The sequence below is a fragment of the Prunus persica genome, chromosome G4 (assembly GCF_000346465.2).
Source record: "Prunus persica cultivar Lovell chromosome G4, Prunus_persica_NCBIv2, whole genome shotgun sequence".
NCBI lineage: Eukaryota > Viridiplantae > Streptophyta > Magnoliopsida > Rosales > Rosaceae > Prunus > Prunus persica.
Window position 1 is genome coordinate 3,761,597 of NC_034012.1, and position 18,676 is coordinate 3,780,272.

General features: G+C 35.2%; 1 protein-coding gene across 1 annotated transcript; it reads left to right on the forward strand.

The window, feature by feature from the left end:
* Positions 11,924–13,742, forward strand: LOC109948922. Its single transcript, XM_020562816.1, has 4 exons — positions 11,924–12,017; positions 12,493–12,591; positions 13,044–13,082; positions 13,349–13,742. The coding sequence occupies exons 1-4, from the start codon at positions 11,984–11,986 to the stop codon at positions 13,672–13,674; spliced, it is 498 nt and encodes a 165-aa protein (XP_020418405.1). The 5' UTR covers positions 11,924–11,983; the 3' UTR covers positions 13,675–13,742.

Consider the following 18,676-nt stretch of genomic DNA (forward strand, 5'->3'; position numbering starts at 1 on the left):
TCATACATTTTAACATTAAGTTTCATATTACATTATCATTCAACACATCCAAATTAACTACAAAGTTCAACTCAACTATTCAAAATCACATCAATATGAAATTCCATAGAAAATTAGGAAGAATTAGGAGAGGGAAGTTAACTTAGGGTTAAACATAAATATTATAATTATATATTTATTTATTTATTTATAAACATATATATTTTCGGGTCGGGTTCGGGGATGGAGACGCCAATACCATCCCCTCTCCATACCCGTCGGGGATTTTTCAAGTTTGAGAATCCTCGTACCCGATACCCATTTAGCTCCGAAATCTCCCCCCGTTAGGGTCGGGGACTCGGCCCCTACGGGGATTTTTGCCATCCCTACACATGACTTCTGATTGCCTGAGCCACGAAAGGAAATATTATCCTTATGTTGTTTTTAATGGTGACTCTTATACCGGTGCTTTTTCTTTTGAGTATGGAGAGTTTTGAAAAAACTTTTATAGGAAGAATATTATTTTTGGAAAGTAATTGAAGTTGGTCGCATGTCTTTGCTAATTCATGAAATTAAGCTGTAACTGATTTTGTTTGGATTGTTTGTAGACATATCCAAATTCCAATGGTTAATTACTGCAAGTACTGCCTTGGAAAAGAAAATTTTTAATTTAAAAAATTACTGCAAGTACTGTAGTATTTTTTTATTTTTTATTTTTTATTTCAAATGTTGGCAGTACGTATTTGAATGAGGATATAAAGCATAGTAAACGGGCTTACTGGCTTCTTCTCCTCACGTCACGTGAATAATCTTGTGATAACCACACTTCGAATTCCTAAGGGCTGAGTTCCTTATTTCCGTCTCATTTGCTAACTTCAACTGTTGCTGCATGAAGTTTTTACTTCCTCAGTTCCAAATCAAATATTATATTAAATAATTATGTGACTAATTCGTATAAAGTCCAACATCCACTAAACCTCTCAATGCCGGATCCACAGAGGAGCGGAAGGGTGGTCAAGTGACCTCCACAAAACCGGAATCCACCATCTGAGGGAAGCATTGTGACCCCTTCAACTGCTAGATCTGTTAGAGAAAAGGCTCCAAAGGGCAATGAACTATTTTGTCATTTGTTTGTTGTCTTTGTTGAGGTAGCCTCAGTATTCATCTATTTTATATTCATCAGCTGGGGATGCTTCCGAGTTGGAGGACAGGCGGTGGATCTCTCTGTAATTACAAATTTACAGCTATGGGTTAAAGTCGTAGAGGATTAAGCGAGTACCTCTACACCCAATGAACATTTGGTATTTGAACTATATGCATTAACTCAATTCCAAAATAAAAATAAGCTTTTATACTAAGAACAAAATATGCAGTAACTCAATTCCAAATAAGTATGATATCGTTACATGAACACACTGCTTACTAGAAGACTTAAGAAAGGCTCAATCATCTCAACCAAATGAGGTGCATGTCCGGTGATTACACAAAAAGAAAACAAAATGAAACAAATGACTACTCTAGTCTCTAAACAAAATATTAGACGCGCAACACGTCTATTAAACTTGCCACCAACATCTGCCACCAACACCTTCTGAAATTGTTCCAGACCAACTGGGGAGTATATTTTATATTCATCAACTGGGGTTGCTTCCGAGTTGGAGGACAGGAAAAGGAAAAGAAAACTTGAAAAGAAAAGAAAAACCACATTAATTAACTTCCTTTATTTGGGACTCAAAATCACCAAGGAAGATTCCTGCTTTATTTGAGAAGGATTTAGGGTTTAGGGAAAATCAAAACTAGAAATTATCCCACGACTTCCCCCACCCCTTCCAACACCCCCACTGGCCAGTAGCCCCTCCCCCACTCTCTGCAACACTCTACTCTCCACCAAATTCTTTTTTTTTTATTTTTTATTTTTTGTTGAAGAATTGATCCCAAAAATGATTTGGGGATCATGGAGGATTTAAGTGGTTGGTTATATTTATGTTTTTTAATTAACTTGGAGTTTGTTTTGGGTTGAATTTTTTTAGATAAAAATTAAGTGATAGGATCATTGCAATTTAACATTAAGTGGAAGCTTCACTTTTAATTTTGATAAAGTTTAGAGATGGATTTGGATTAGTCTGTGCATGAGGCTGCAGCTTTAGGAGATGTTAAAGATCATGGTCCTCATCCTGAACGAGAAGACCAGGAAGGAGGCATAACAGTTAGTACTATCCTTTTCCTCTACATGGAAAAACCACATTAACTTCCTTTATTTGGGACTCAAAATCACCAAAGAAAAAAAAAAAAAAAAAAAAACTGAAACGCTACTCGAGGAAACGAAATCCGAAAATCAAACCTAGAAAGAAATTAATGCCCTGCTTATTAAAGACGCCACCAATTAGTTTTAAATGATAATTTATTATTCAATCAAGGCAGAAATGGAGAAAAATAATATTGATTAATTAATTAATACAAATTATCATTCTGGCAAAAACAAAAAAAGACTTGTAGATGTAGTGCACGCCCACGCCTATATAACAAGTAAGAATTCATCTCCCTTCTTTCATTCTCTCACAATTGAATTCACCCTAAAGCCAAACCAAACCACCCGTCGTTTTTTCTCTCACAGGTCACAACCGTAAAGCCAAACCCCAAGCTCTACACAACGCAGCCATGGACCACGTCTCATCTTTCGAGTGCACGAAATTGGATTTCCATTCGAAGGTGCTCCTTAAGGACGACGGTGGAAAGGACCTTTTATCGCCAGATACGGTCCCCCTCAACTGCGATACGCCAATACTCGGTATGCTTTTGTGTATGAAAAATTATATTTTTACCTAATGTCCTAGTGCTCCTATATGCTCCTGATTTTTGTTTTTCGTGTTTGTGAGGAAGATTATATGAAATTTGCTTGGGCTTTGTCTGGTATGGAAAAAACAAAGTGTTGTTTTAATTTTTACTTTTGTTGGTGTAATTAGAGGATGTATTTTGTGCAAACATTTTGAATCGGTTTTTGAAGATGATTTTTTTCCAGCCCAGTTATTTTTGTGTGTGCATCATTGATAGTCTATAGTTATTGATATAGTTATTTTTTGATTGGATCAGTGTCATTCCTTCTAACTTCTTTGACATTATCACCCATTCTTTTCCTTTTTATTTTCATATTTAATAATTTAATTGCATGCAAACAGATAGCAAGACTGAAGATCGAAAGGCTGCAACACAATGCCTTGAAAAACCTTCGCCTCCTCCTAATGATATATTTGGTATGCCTTTGTTTTGTTTTTTTTTTAATACAAGCAATAGTCTAAACTGCAAGTTTGAGATGAGTTTCTCACACACATGTTCAAACTAGAGACTATTGGTCTGAAAGTTGAGTCCCTTTTTCTCTATACTAGCTAGATACCGTTGGCCTATTGATTTTAGAGACAAAAGGAAAAAAAAAAAAACATACTAGATAACCTCCTCCCTCCTCCCTCCTAATCATATTGGTATGCTTTTGATTTTAGAGACTATTTTTTTTGTTTTGTTTTTTGCAACTTCCCTATTTTATGACATAATATCTATGTATTTGTTGTTTATTCTATGTTGTGTTGAAAATATCTCATATGGTAAAAAGATGATTTCTCTAGCCAAGTTATTTTGGTGTATGCATGATGCATAGCTGATATTTAATAGTATAGTTATTTATTGATGGGATCGCAGATGTCATTCCTTCTAACTTCTTTAACTCATCACCCTTTTTATTTTTTGTGGCAAACAGGTAGGAAGGTTGATGAACCAAAGGATAAGAGTTCTATTGGTATGCTTTTGAATATTTTTTTTTTAATACAAGCAATAGTCTAAACCACAAGTATATATGGATTTCTTACACACACTATCAAGTAGTCCACAAGTCAGGGTCAATTTCTACTAGTCTAGACCTTGTTGTTTTAATGATTTTACAAACAAAAAGAAAAAAAAAATAGTCACCTTCATTATTCATTCGCTATATTTTTAAATAATAAATAATTATTTTTATTACTTTTATTGTATTTAACAATGGATCTACAAATTGCACACAGGTGAATGTTTGTATTGTTTAAAAGTGGGTGATCACATTTCACACTTTTGCCCTTACAAATCTAATGTACCAAAGAACGCCATTGTTGGCAGTGCTTGTGTGGTCAATTGCAAGATTTGCGGCTGCCGCTTTAGAGGCTCATGTTGTGCCAAATGTGGCATAAGCCTAGGATATGCAATCCTCAAGAATTGTTCAATATGTAAGAAGGTAGGTGAACACATGAAATATGAGTGCCCGAGCCGCGAGAAGAAATATTATCCTTCTGTTGTTTTTAAGTGCGACCCTTATACCGGTAGTTTTTCTTTCGAGTATGCTCCATTGAAAGAGTAGAGAATGGAGAGTTTTGAAAAACAATTTATAGGAGGAATTTTTTTTTTGGGAAGTAATTGAAGTTGGTCGCATGCCTTTGCTAATTCATGAAATTAAGCTGTAATTGATTTTGTTTGGATTGTTTGTAGACAGATCCAAATTCCAATGGTTAATTACTGCAACTACTTTTTTATATTTTATTTTCTTTAATGTTGGCAGCTCGTATTTGAATGAGGATATATAATATATCGTAGTAAACGGGCTTACTGGCCTTTATTTTTGTTTTTAGAGTTTGTGAGGGATATGATTTGGAATTTGCTTGGGCTTTTTGTCGTTTGGAGAAAAAGAAAGTGTTGTTTTTGTTTTACTTTTGTTGGTGTAGTTGAGGCCAGTTAAAGCAATAGAAACAAAATCACCCAACCTAAATAGAAATGCTTACTCGTACTTGAGTTCAGATTAGATTTTTTTTCACTAGCTAGGACTAGGAGCATGCATCTATGACTCATCATCATGATACTATCTAAAATGTGATATACTGAATCATGAACTTCTAAATTTTACTGTTAATCACCTAAACTTTATAGAATGTTGCAATGTACCATCTATGTTTAGTTCTGTTAAATTTTCCATTAAGTTTAAGGGCACTTATGTTAATGCCCTATAACTAAAAATCTTAGGGATATTTGTAAAACTCGCGAAATTATGAAGCGAGACTGAAAATAGATGGGGTCACTGGCTTCACCAAAAAAAATTGGACAACAACACCCCTCGAACAAAAAGATTGATAACTGACGTAAAATATAAATCTTAAACTCAGATGGGTAGTATTGTAAAATTTATAAACTAATCTCTCCTACTATAAAGCGAGGCTTAAACAGTTGTGGTCACAAGCTTCACCAAAAAAAATTGGACAGCAACACCCCTCGAACTAAAAAATTGATAACTAACGTAAAATATGAAGGTGTATTCAATATAGATTTTAAATGATTTTAAAAGAGTTATAAAGTTGATGGAGTCTAATTCAGTTTGACTGAATTTTACAAACTCCACATTGTTAATGTATGCATTTTGAGTTTTTCTTTTGGCTTCCCTTGACAATTTTGTAATAGGATTTTTATTGTTTTTATCAAGCTCAAGTTTATATTAATAATAGCTTCTTTAGGTGCTCTTAACTAACAACTATCCTATGGAGGTTCAAGCAAATTGACAAAGGTAAATTGTGCATTGCATCACATTGCATTAAATTGATTTCATAAAATGATGACTAGTCATCTGTTTCTCGTATGACTAGTCATCCTTGCTCTGTAGAATTTTCAGCTGGATAACCAACTATTTTGTCCTATTCTTCTTTATCTCTCTGAGCTACGTTGACTATGTTGAGACTTCTAGAGTGTTTATTATTATTGTAGGAAACTTTTGGGATATTATTATAATAATTGAAATTATGAAATTTATGTTATGTGCGTGATCGTTGGTCTAAAAATAATATTATTTTTCTGATTAAATTACGTTGCAGTCTACTATAGACTAATATCACTAAATTATGATTACCTCTATTATTAGTTTAGAAAATTAAGAGTATGTCAGTTTGAAGTGCTATACGCACTACCCTAAGTACCACCCTGTGATTGTTAGGTCCCACGTGGCGTAGGTTATCCGGCGTGAGGACAAATCCCATACGTGGCGTTGGAATTTCCGGCTTATGGGGAGATACTATGATTGTTATGTCACACGTGGCGTAGGTTATCCGGCGTGCTGACAGACCCCATATGTGGCGTTGGAGTTTCTGGCATATGGGGAGATTAAGTGATTGTTAGGTCCCACGTGACGTATGTTATCTGGCTTGAGGACAGACCCCATACGTAGCGTTAGAATTTCCGGCATATGGGGAGATGCTATGATTGTTAGGTCACACGTGGCGTAGGTTATCTGGCGTGATGACAGACCCCATATGTGGCGTTAGAATTTCCGGCATATGGGGAGATTATGTGATTGTTAGGTCTCGCGTGGCGTAGGATTTTTCGGCATTGAGACAGACCTCATACGTGGTGTTGGAATTTCCGGCATACGGGGAGATGATATGATTGTTAGGTCACACGTGGCGTAGGATTTTCCGACGTGATGACAGACCCCATACGTGGCGTTGGAATTTCTGGCGCATGGGGAGATTATGTAAATAACAGAGAGATGAATAAAGGTACTGTATGTGTTTGGAATCGGGTTTTAGTATGAAGAACTACGTGTGGCTTGATCCCTTAGTAAGGATACGTAGGCAACCTATGGTAATGCCTAGGTGCAGCTGCGGGTTAAACTTTACTTGAGTATTATTGGGTATGATGCGGACCTTGTCATTGGTCCTGCTATTTGGGTGAGAACGAAGTGTGTTCGTGTTAGGAGGTTAAAACCTCGTATATTGGCTGTTGAGAAAATTAAATGTAGCGGATTGCTTTGACATTCTTAAGTGTGATTGAATTTATTGTTTGCCTTGTTTAAGGTATGAATTGATTTGATAGCGTGCTTGGTGGTTTGTTGCGAATTATTGGAAGGCCGAATGCCGTTTATGTGAATTGCATGTTATTACATTGTGCATGCTACCATTTGGGTAATATAAAATGTGTTTTATGCAGGTTGAAATTTTGGGCAATGTTCAATTTACAGGGAAGATTCTGCCGAAATTTCGGTAGAAAGTCTCGTGCCCTTATTCCTTTTTAGGAAAAAGGATATAGTTTTAGAAGTGGGCCCGACATCGAGGTGATGTCGGGAATTTCCACAGAATTCGTCTCGAATTTCGGGAAATTTGGGGCTGGTCCTGTCAGATTTTGATTGAATTCGTGTATAGATTTTAACTGAGTTTGTTAGAATTTTATTTAATGGAGTTTATAGCGATGGTGGTTTGTGGGGGAGGTAGTAGTGGAGGAGGTGGGGGTGGTAGTGGTGGTGGCGGTGAAAGTGAGGTGGTGAAGGAGGTTGGGGTGATAGTGACGGTGGTGGCGGTGGCAAAACAATTCCTTGAAAAAAAGGCTGCAAAACAATGCCTTGAAAAACCTTCGACTTCTTTTAAACTGCACTGGAACCCTTCTACAAATCCTATTTTTGGTATGCTTTTGTTTGTTTTGTTTTTTTATTGAATACAAGCGATAGTTTAAACTGCAAGTTAGAGGTGAGTTTCTCACACATATGTTTGAACCAGAGATTATTGGTCTGAAAGTTAAGGCCCTTTTTCTCTATACTAGATCCGATTGGCCTATTAATTTTAGAGATAAAAAGGAAAAAAATTTACTAGAGACTCCTAATCGTATTGATATGCTTTTGATTTTAGATACGATTTCAACTTCTCTATTTTATGACATAATATCTATGTATTTCTTGTTATTCTATGTCATGTTGAAAATAGCTTCTGTAGCCAAGTTATTTTAGTGTATGCATGATACATAGCCGATATTTAATAATATAGTTATTTGTTGATAGGATCATAGATCTCATTCATTCTAACCTCTTTGACTCATTACCTTTTTATTATTATTTAACAATGTAACTGTTGCAAACAGGTGTCAAGGCTGATGAACCAAAAGATAAGAGTTGTATTGGTATGCTTTTGAATGTTTTTTTTTTTTTAAATACAAGCGAGTAGTCTAAACTGCAAGTATATGTGGATTTCTCATACACACTATCAAATCGTTTGCAAGACAGGGTCGATTTCTACTAATCTACACCTTGTTGTCTTAGAGATTGTATAAACAAAAAATATTACACACCTTCATTCATTCACTATATTATTGAATAACCAGGAATTATTTTTATTATTTTTATTGTATTTAACAATGGATTTACAAATTGCACAGGTGAATGTATCCTATTGTCTCAAGGTGGGTGATCACATTTCACATTGTGTGGCCCTTACAAATCTAATGTCCCAAAGAATCCATTTGTGAATTCCAATTCGTCGTAACAATTCTGAGTTGTTATTATATCTATTTGTGAGTTCCACTTGGTCATAACATTCAGAGTTTGGGTATAGCAATTTTAAATAATAACCAAATACCTTTTGAGTCACTATACACAGCTCATAGCACTTTTATATAAAAATTCACCGTACACTCAAAAACTGATTATTGTACCAAAATCACTTTTAACAAATAGTTTATCAAATGTCAAACTGCTTTATTTCACAGTTGATTTCTCATACAGCAAATTTGACAGTGATTATTTTCACAGCATAACAATGCCAAACTGACCCTTAATGTAGACAAATGAGAAAATTTTAGTGAAGACAATGGCTGTTGTTACAAAGTTAAGGCCAACAACATAAACTGCACTAACCAAAATTTAAATAACCTATAAACACCTAATGGCCTATAAATAGAAACAAGATAACCTAATGACCTAATGAGCAAGTTTGTTGCAGAATCAAGATAATCTAATGGAGAATAAAGGCAGAAATAACGGGCTATAGGTTATAGTTTTGTTCATTACATTTAAAACATCTAATAAGGATTGTGAATCTTACAATGCACACAGTTATCAGCTTCACTCAAGCAACTCTGAGTGCCAATTCAAATCCACCATGAACCAATCCATAAGCTCAAACATAGAACTCAATCATATGATAAACCATCACACAACGGGCATAATTTTGGTCCAAAGGAGCAATTCGAGGATATGGTTCTTACTTGAAATGCTTTGGTGAGGTTGCAAAATCACCTTTGTCCTTATGGTCCAAAAGAGCAATTCGAGAATATTATTTTTCTTTAGTTTTTTAGCTAACTTTTTAGGTTTAGTTATGAAGAAAATTTGGATACCAATTTATTTGTCAATTCTTAATTTTGTGCTGCTCAAATTCAATGGGAGGATAGAAGTTGGAGTTTAAATGCAATGAAGAAAACATATTACCCGCAATTGGTAAGGACCAGAATGTGAACTTCAAATTTGAGTTATGTTTTTACATGGTCCTCAGTGCCTTTCATTGATTCCTCCAGTAAAGTATGATGTCCTCCTGATGAGAAAGCTTAACTACTCCCTGCATTCTTCCTTCAGTTATTTATCTAACATCATGTGTATCTGCATATATGCTTATACTTATCAATGTTATGGCTTTTTTCACCTCCAAGACAGCGTATACAAAGTTAGGACAAAACACTTTCTCATACTATGGACTTGGCTGTCACTGTGTTATCACACAAGATTAGGTTAGCCTTTTCTTTAAGGGAAAAAATAAGATTTAATTTTCCAGTTGTATGGATGTTCTGCAAATGTTTCAATTCTAATCTTTCTTTTTCTTTTTTCTAATTATTTATGGTTAAATTGAATTTGACGGCAAGTATTGTAACAAATTGGATTGATCTGCCTAAGGCAGTTCTACAACTACCGCTGTAGAGGGTGGAGAAGACGTATATGCTGCAGGCAGGTTAACTAAGTTAGCAGAGACGAACACATATATGCTGCAGGCAGGTTAACTAAGTTAGCAGAGAAGAACACATATATACCCAATTTTGCTAGAGAGCACTTCTATACCCACTATCGTGACTCTGAGGGGTGTTTTGTGGCCGCACAAGCATGCAAATTCAGTTATGTTTCTTCCCCCGAATATGTTGAAGCGCTTACCTTTCGTGAGGCCCTCTGTTTCGCCCAAGAACTTGACCCGGGTCCTAAGTTGATTGAAGGAGATGCGCAAGGCGTGATAAAGGACTGTCCAAGCTGAGCATGAAGACAGGTCCCCTTTGAGTTTTTTGTTCTCAGATTGCAGACTTTTACTTTCACAGTTAGAGGATATGTCTATTCATTTTATCTCTAGAGAAGCTAATTGGGTAGCACATCACTTAGCTCGTTTGGCTGTCACCTTCCCAGAAACATCATCTTGGTATCAAGATCCCCCTGTTGTTGTGTATGATGTTTTGGTGGAGGATAATCTGTAATCCTTTGTTGCTATCAGTGAAATCGCTAATTCTTAATTAGCTTTGCTAAATACCATCTAGTGAATGGAAATTATTGTCTCCTGGTCTGTATGGTGTTACTTTCGCTTTAGTGCTACTGGCTGGCTGCCCACTGTTATATTAAACTCAATTCCAAAAGAAAAATTAAAACATGCATGCACTCAATTCCAAATAAGTATGATATCGTTACATGAACACACTACGTACTAGAAGACTTTAAAAAGGCTCAATCAAGCATCTCAACCAAATGAGGTGCATGTTAAAATGTACGAGTCGTACAGTGTATTATTTTCCTTTCTTTAGGACAACATTCTCCACATAATCTTCTGGAAATATTTCTCCGAATATTTTGTCCACATACACATCATGTTCATGTGTATACTGGTAACGTTCAGTGTGAAAGAGAAAGAACAATGACTTGCGAAGATAACTAGCTAAGGCATCGTAATGAGCACAAAGCGCTTCTAGAACCGGTCGTTGATATGCAAGTATAACTTCTTTTTTGTTTACCTTAAACACGCATATATCTCCACCGCTCTTTCTATCAAAAAGGCTTGCATACAATAAAGTCCTTGTCACACTTACTAGCAATTCATTTGAACTCTGGTCTTCTATATTGCAATCATCGAAGTATTTATAAACCTTATAACGACTGCTTCCATTCACAAATCCGTTTGCAACATTTGGATTTGGTTTTGCACTGGACTCCATGACGATTGACGTTGTATACATAAGGACAATCGCTTGCATCCCATCCAACCATAACAGTACACCCCTGAAATAAATATTGTGGACACCACTGAAATAAATATGGTGTCGAGCACGTTTCCCACCAGCCAATATAGTTACTGGCTATTTGTGTTGCGCAATGGATGCCATTATCAACTACTTTCTCCCATACACGTTCCATTACGCCATTCACAGTATTTAACATATTTTCACAATCCCTGGAACTTCCCACCATCGTTGCAATAAAAAAAGCTAAGAAAGACCGCAAACAGATATCTGTACATCAACCAAAGGATAGTACAGATGAACATGAAACAGATGAATGAACCGATAGGTAGAAGAAACATAAAACATATGAATAAACCAGAGAGTACATATTTGGGATTTTTAGTGTCATAATATTCATATGCTAAATTTAGATTGAATCCTCGCGCTATTGATTAGGATAGTAAATAATATATTTTACTAAGTTGATGGCATGACGGTTAGTACTATCCTTTTCATCTACAAGGAAAAACCACATTAACTTCCTTTATTTGGGACTCAAAATCACCAAAGAAAAAAAACTGAAACGCTACATGAGGAAACGAAATCCGAAAATCAAAACTAGAAAGAAATTAATGCACTGCTTATTAAAGACGCCACCGATTAGTTTTTAATGATAATTTATTATTCAATCAAGGCTGAAATGGAGAAAAATAATATTGATTAATATGGTCGGTTGAGAATGACTTGTGGTGCACGCCCACCTATATAACAAGTAAGAATTCATCTCCCTTCTTTCATTCTCTCACTATTGAATTCACCCTAAAGCCAAACCAAACCACCCGTCGTTTTTTCTCTCACAAGTCGCAACCGCAAAGCCAAACCTCAAGCTCTACACAACACAGCCATGGACCTCGTCTCATCTTTGGAGTGCCTGAAATTGGATTCCCAGTCGGAGGTGCTCCATAAGGATGGCGGGGGAAAGGACCTTTTATCACCGGATATGGTCTCCCTCAACTGCGATACGCCAATAATCGGTATGCCTTTCCTTTTTCTTTTAATTCAAGGGTGACATAGACTATATGCAATATAATTATTTGGGCTTTGAATTTTATACCTCAGCTTTTGTGTATGAAAAATTATATTTTTACCTTATGTCCTAGTGCTCTTGATTTTTTTTTTTCTGGTTTGTGAGGAAGATTATATGAAATTTGCTTGGGCTTTGTGTTGTTTGGAAAAAAAAAAAAAACAAAGTGTTGTTTTAGTTTTTACTTCTGTTGGTGTAATTAGAGGATATATATTGTACAAAAAATTTGAATCTGTTTTTGAAGATGATTTTTTCCAGCAAAGTTATTTTGGTGTGCATGATGGATAGTCGATATTTAATGACATTTTTAATGATATATTTATTTTTTGATTGGATCAATGTCATTCCTCCTAACTTCTTTGACATCATCACTCATTCTTTTCCTTTTTATTTTCATATTTAACAATTTAATTTCATGCAAACAGGTAGCAAGGCTGAAGAACAAAAGGCTGCAAAACAATGCCTTGAAAAACCTTCGACTTCTTTTAAACTGCACTGGAACCCTTCTACAATTCCCATTTTTGGTATGCTTTTGTTTGTTTTGTTTTTTTATTGAATACAAGCAATAGTTTAAACTGCAAGTTAGAGGTGAGTTTCTCACCCATATGTTCGAACCAGAGATTATTGGTCTGAAAGTTAAGGCACTTTTTCTCTATACTAGATCCCATTGGCCTATTAATTTTAGAGATAAAAAGGAAAAAAATTTACTAGAGAGCCCTCCTCCCTCCTCCCTCCTAATCGTATTGATATGCTTTTGATTTTAGATACCATTGCAACTTCTCTATTTTATGACACAATATCTATGTATTTGCTGTTATTCTATGTCATGTTGAAAATAGGATTTCTCTAGCCAAGTTATTTTGGTGTATGCATGATGCATAGCTGATATTTAATAGTATAGTTATTTGTTGATGGATCTTCTTTGATTCAGCACTTTTTATTTATTTATATTTAACAATTTAATTGCTGCAAACAGGTATCAAGGCTGATGCACCAAAGGATAAGAGTTCTATTGGTATGCTTTTGATTTTGATTTTTTTTTTAAATACAAGAATTAGTCTAAACCACAAATATATGTGGGTTTCTCACACACACACTATCAAATCATCTGCAAGTTAGGGTCAATTTCTACTAGTCTAGACCTTGTTGTCTTAATGATTGTAGAAGCAAAATGAACAAAAATATTACACTCTCCTTCATTCAATCACTATATTTTTAAATAATAAATAATTATTTTTATTATTTTTATTGTATTTAACAATGGATCTACAAATTGCACAGGTGAATGTTTGTATTGTTTAAAGGTGGGTGATCACATTTCACGATTGTGCCCTTACAAATCTGATGTCCCAAAGAATGCCATTGTTGGCAGTGGTTGTGCGGTCCTTTGCAAGGTGTGCGGCTGCCGCTTTAAAGGCTCATGTTGTGCCGAGTGTGGCATAACCCAAGGACGTGCAATCTTCATGAATTGTTCATTATGTGAGAAGCAAGGTGAACACATGAATTATGAGTGCCCGACCCTCAAGAAGAAACATTATCCTAGTTTTTGTAATTGCGACCCTTACATGGGGCTTACTGTCCCTTCTTTTTCATTTCAGAGTTTGTGAGGAAGATTATTTGGAATTTGCTAGAGCTTTGTGTGGTTTGGAGAAAAAATAAAGTGTTGTTTTTGTTCTACTTTTGTTGGTGGAATTGAGGCTAGTTAAATCAAAATAGAGAAATGAAAGAAAATCAGCCAACCCAAATAGAAATGCTCACTCTTGACTTGAGATTAGATTTTTACACTAGCTAGGACTAGTGTAAAATGTGATATACTGAAGCATACCTTGAGTTGAGACAACCAAGAAAAATCAATGAATGTTGATACAACTCGAACCCATGTTCCACCACTACATGACATGTAATACTTCACTTAGAGACGGTCAATCATGGTGACATGAAACATTAGACGTCATATTTATATACAATAAAAAAGGAAAATAAGAAATTGACAACAAGTCACGAACATATCCTAATTTCTATCATTGCACAAAAGAGTCCTGGGAAAGAGAATTAAAAAAATTAAAAAAGAAAATTAATATGATCACTAGTGCCATACGTTGTGATAAAAGTCATTTAGTCCGGTTCACAATGGGCTTAAGAATGACATTTTCAAAGAATTTATCATTCGAAAAAGTTTATCGCCCGTATTTTTCTAGATATATCCGTCTCAATGGTTTACGCCATAAAATAAAAAACAAAACTATTGAGATGCACATATGGGTGATAAAAGAAAATATTTTAAACGGCCATATAGAAAAGAGAAAATTATATAAATACCACCTGAACTTTTAGGCATGTGCATAATTACAACATGAACTTTTAATTTGTACTGTTAATTCCATTAAATTTTCCGTTAAATTTAAGGGCATTTTTGTTAATTTCCTATAACTAAAAAACTTAAGGATATTTTTAAAACTCACAAAATTATAAATTTAAAAATAAAAAAACTTAAACTAATTATCCCACGACTTCCCCCACCCCTTCCAATACACGTACACCCCCACTCTCTGCCACACTCTGCTCTCCACCAAATCCAAAATTGATTTGGGGATCATAGAGGATTTAAGTGCTTGGTTATATTTATGCTTTTTAATTAACTTGGAGTTTGTTTTGGAAAGAAAGTTGTTAAAATACTAGTTTGTTGTAAAACAACCATAATCTCATAAACTATGATATGGCCTCCTCATTTGGATCCTGAACGAGAAGACCGGGAAGGAGGCATGACGGTTAGTACTATCCTTTTCCTCTACATGGAAAAACCACATTAACTTCCTTTTTTTGGGACTCAAATTCACCAAACGCTGCTTGAGGAAACGAAATCCGAAAATCAAAGCAAGAAAGAAATTAATGCCCTGCTTATTAAAGACGCCACCAATTAGTTTGTAATGATAATTTATTATTCAATCCATGCTGAAATGGAGAAAAATAATATTGATTAATCTGGTCGGTTGAGAAAGACTTGTGGTGCACGCCCACGCCTATTAAAAAGTAACTAAAATGACCAACTAGTGTAGTGGTTTGGAGTATTTACCCCTTCAGGCAAGGTCCTGGGTTCGAATCCTAGCATCCGTGTTGTGTATGTGAGTTTAATATGATATCGCCCCTTTCAATAGGAAATGTCCTCAAAAAAAAAAAAAAAAAAAGTAAGAATTCATCTCCCTTCTTTCATTCTCTCACAATTGAATTCACCCTAAGGCCCCGTTTGGTTTATGGAATGAATTTGAGGGGAAATCATTTCCCATGTCATTCCCTAAAAAATGGGAATGGAAGATTCATTTCCTACGTTTGGTAATGCCGGGAAAGTAACAGGGAAATATCACTTTATTTCCTTTCCCATGTTTGTTTTGAGTAGAAATGGAAAATAAAATTTGTATAAATTTTCAATTATACCCATATTAAATCAAATAAAAAAAAGAATGTATTTAATGATATATTGTAATTCTAAATTGTTAATGGGGATAAAATAGTCATAAAAACTATGTATTTAATGTTAGCTCATTTTCCCAAACTTTCCCATGATGGGGGAAAACAAAACCCAAGTAGGAAGGATGGCTTCACTTTCTCCCTTACTTTCCCATGAGCCAGGCAAAGATTTCTCATACCTAGACTTACCAAACATGGGAAAACAATTGATTTCCCATTCCCAAGTCTCCCTTCCCATAAACCAAACGGGGCCTAAAGCCAAACCAAACCACCCGTCGGTTTTTCTCTCACATGTTGCAACCTTAAAGCCAAACCCCAAGCTCTACATAACACAGCCATGGACGTCATCTCATCTTTGGAGTGCCTGAAATTGGATTCCCAATCAAAGGTGCTCCATAAGGATGGCGTTGGAAGGGACCTTATATCGCCAGATACAGTCCCCCTCAACTGCGATACGTCAATAATCGGTATGCTTTTCCTTTTTCTTTTAATTCAAGGGTGCCCAAGACCATCAACAATATAATTATTTGGGCTTTGAATTTTATGCCTCAACTTTTGTGTATGAAAAATTATATTTTTACCTTATGTCCTAGAATATGTTCTTGATTTTTGTTTTTCGTATATGCGAGAAAGATTATATGAAATTTGCTTGGGCTTTGTGTGGTTTGGTAAAAACAAAGTGTTGTTTTAATTTTTACTTTTGTTGGTGTAATTAAAGGATATATATTGTGCAAACATTTTGAATCGGTTTTTGAAGATGATTTTTTCCAGCCAAGTTATTTTGTTGTGCACATGATAGATAGTCTATATTTCTTGATATAGTTATTTTTTGATTGGATGAATGTCATTCCTTCTAACTTCTTTGATATCATCACTCATTCTTTTCCTTTTTATTTTCATATTTAACAATTTAATTGCATGCAAACAGATAGTAAGGCTGAAGAACGAAAGGCTGCAAAACAATGCCTTGAAACACCTTCGACTTATTTTAAACTGCACTGGACCTCTCCTCCAAATCCTATTTTTGGTAAGCTTTTGTTTTTTCTCATGAATACAAGATATAGTCTAAATTGCAAATTAGAGTTGAGTTTCTCACACACGGTTGGTCTGAAAGTTAAGGCTCTTTTTCTCTGTACTAGATCTTGTTGGCCTATTGATTTTAGAGACAAAAAGGAAGAAGAAAAAAAACATACTAGATACCCTCCTAATCGTATTTTAGAGAAAAATAAAGTAAGATAAAATAAAATTTTTGCAACTTCTCTATTTTATGACATAATTTCTATGTATTTGTTATTATTCTATATCAGGTTGAAAATAGGATTTCTCTAGCCAAGTTATTTTGGTGTACGCATGATGCATAACCGATATTTAATGATATAGTTATTTGTTGATGAGATCATTGATGTAATTCCTTCTAACTTCTTTAACTCATCACCCCCTTTTTAATGATATAGTTATTTGGGTATCAAGGCTGATGCACCAGAGGATAAGAGTTCTATTGGTATGCTTCTGAATTTTTTTATTTTAATACAAGCGTTAGTCTATACTGCAAGTAGATGTGGGTTTCTCACACACACTATGAAGTAGTCTACAAGTCATGGTCCTTTTTTACTAGGATAGACCTTGTTATCTTAATGATTTTACGGACAAAAAAGAAAACAAAAAAATTAGACACCCTCCGTCCTCCCTGCTAATCCTATTGGTATGCTTTTAATTTTTTTTTCACTTCTTATGACATATAATATATATGTATATTTGTTGTTATTCTATGTCGTGTGTTCACAATACTTATTACTTTTGTTGTATTTAACAATAGATCTACAAATTGCACACAAATGAATGCTTGTATTGTTTAAAGGTGAGTGATCACATTTCATACTTTTGCCCTTACAAATCTGATGTCCCAAAGAACGCCATTGTTGGCAGTGGTTGTGTGGTCAATTGCAAGGTTTGCGGCTGCCGCTTTAGAGGCTCATGTTGTGCCAAATGTGGGTCAAGCCAAGGACGTGCAATCCTCAAGAGTTGTTCAGTATATGAGAAGGAAGGTGAACACGAGTTATGAGTGCCCAAGCGGTGAGAAGAAATATTATCCTTCTGTTGTTTTTAAGTGCGACCCTTACACCGGTGCTTTTTCTTTCGAGTATGCTCCATTGAAAGAGGGAGAGAATGGAGATCTTTGAAAATACTTTTATTGAACTTGGTCACATGCCCTTACTAATTCATGAAATTAAGCTGTAACTGATTTTGTTTGGATTGTTAATTATTGCAAGCACTGTAGTGAAATTTTTTTATGTTGGCAGTACGTATTTGAATGAGGATATATAGCATAGTAGACGAGCTTACTGGCCTTTATTTTTGTTTTTACAGTTTGTGAGGAAGATTATTTGGAATTTGAATGGGCTTAGAGTGGTTTGGAGAAAAAGAAAGTGTTGTTTTTGTTTTACTTTTGTTGGTGCAATTGAGGGCAGTTAAAGCAATTAAGAAATGAAAGAAAATCACCCAACCCAGATAGAAATGCTTTGAGTGGTTTTCTGTTTTGCTACACCATCCATCTCTGCATAAAACTGCCCGGGAGTCCCCAACATTTGCTGCAATCAGCTTCTCTCCATTGATTAGTATTGCTGTAACAGCTGTTGATCCTCCTCTTGAACCAACTACCTTTTTCAAAATCTCATCATTTGAAGTTCTCTTGACTGCTTGTTTTAGGTTTGTCCAAAAATCAGGCTACTCATTGCATGTTGTCAAGAAGCAAATTCCGAGTTAAAAATGTAATGGAGAACAAGAGCATAAAGATTAAAAACAAATTGACAGAAACTTGCTGAGAGTTTGATAAAATCTTGTGTGACTTGAGGCGTTGTTTACAGAAGGAGTTGCAATCTTCATGATTCAGATTCATTGGGGCCTTTCTTGTACACATATATTTTTATGCAGACTTCATGAGTGCGGCTTCTGGGTTAACTATGAAACTTTTTATCCGTCTAAATTTAAAGCTGTTGATGTAATTGAGACATGTTTACCCAGCTCTGTCCTGCTTCACGTTTCCTATATGATCTAGGACGCGTAATTCTCATTTTTGGTTGGATCAATCATTTGACACTTGAAGGAAACTTCCCGCGCTAAGGAATTGTCTCTGAGTTCATTTTG

What these genes read in the sequence shown, in the direction of transcription:
- LOC109948922 (XM_020562816.1), top strand. Translation starts at nt 11,984, where the DNA reads ATGGTCTCCCTCAACTGCGATACGCCAATAATCG. An exon ending in TTCTACAATTCCCATTTTTG is followed by an intron (nt 12,592 to 13,043) that starts GTATGCTTTTGT and finishes TGCTGCAAACAG; the next exon opens with GTATCAAGGCTGATGCACCA. An exon ending in AAAGGATAAGAGTTCTATTG is followed by an intron (nt 13,083 to 13,348) that starts GTATGCTTTTGA and finishes CAAATTGCACAG; the next exon opens with GTGAATGTTTGTATTGTTTA.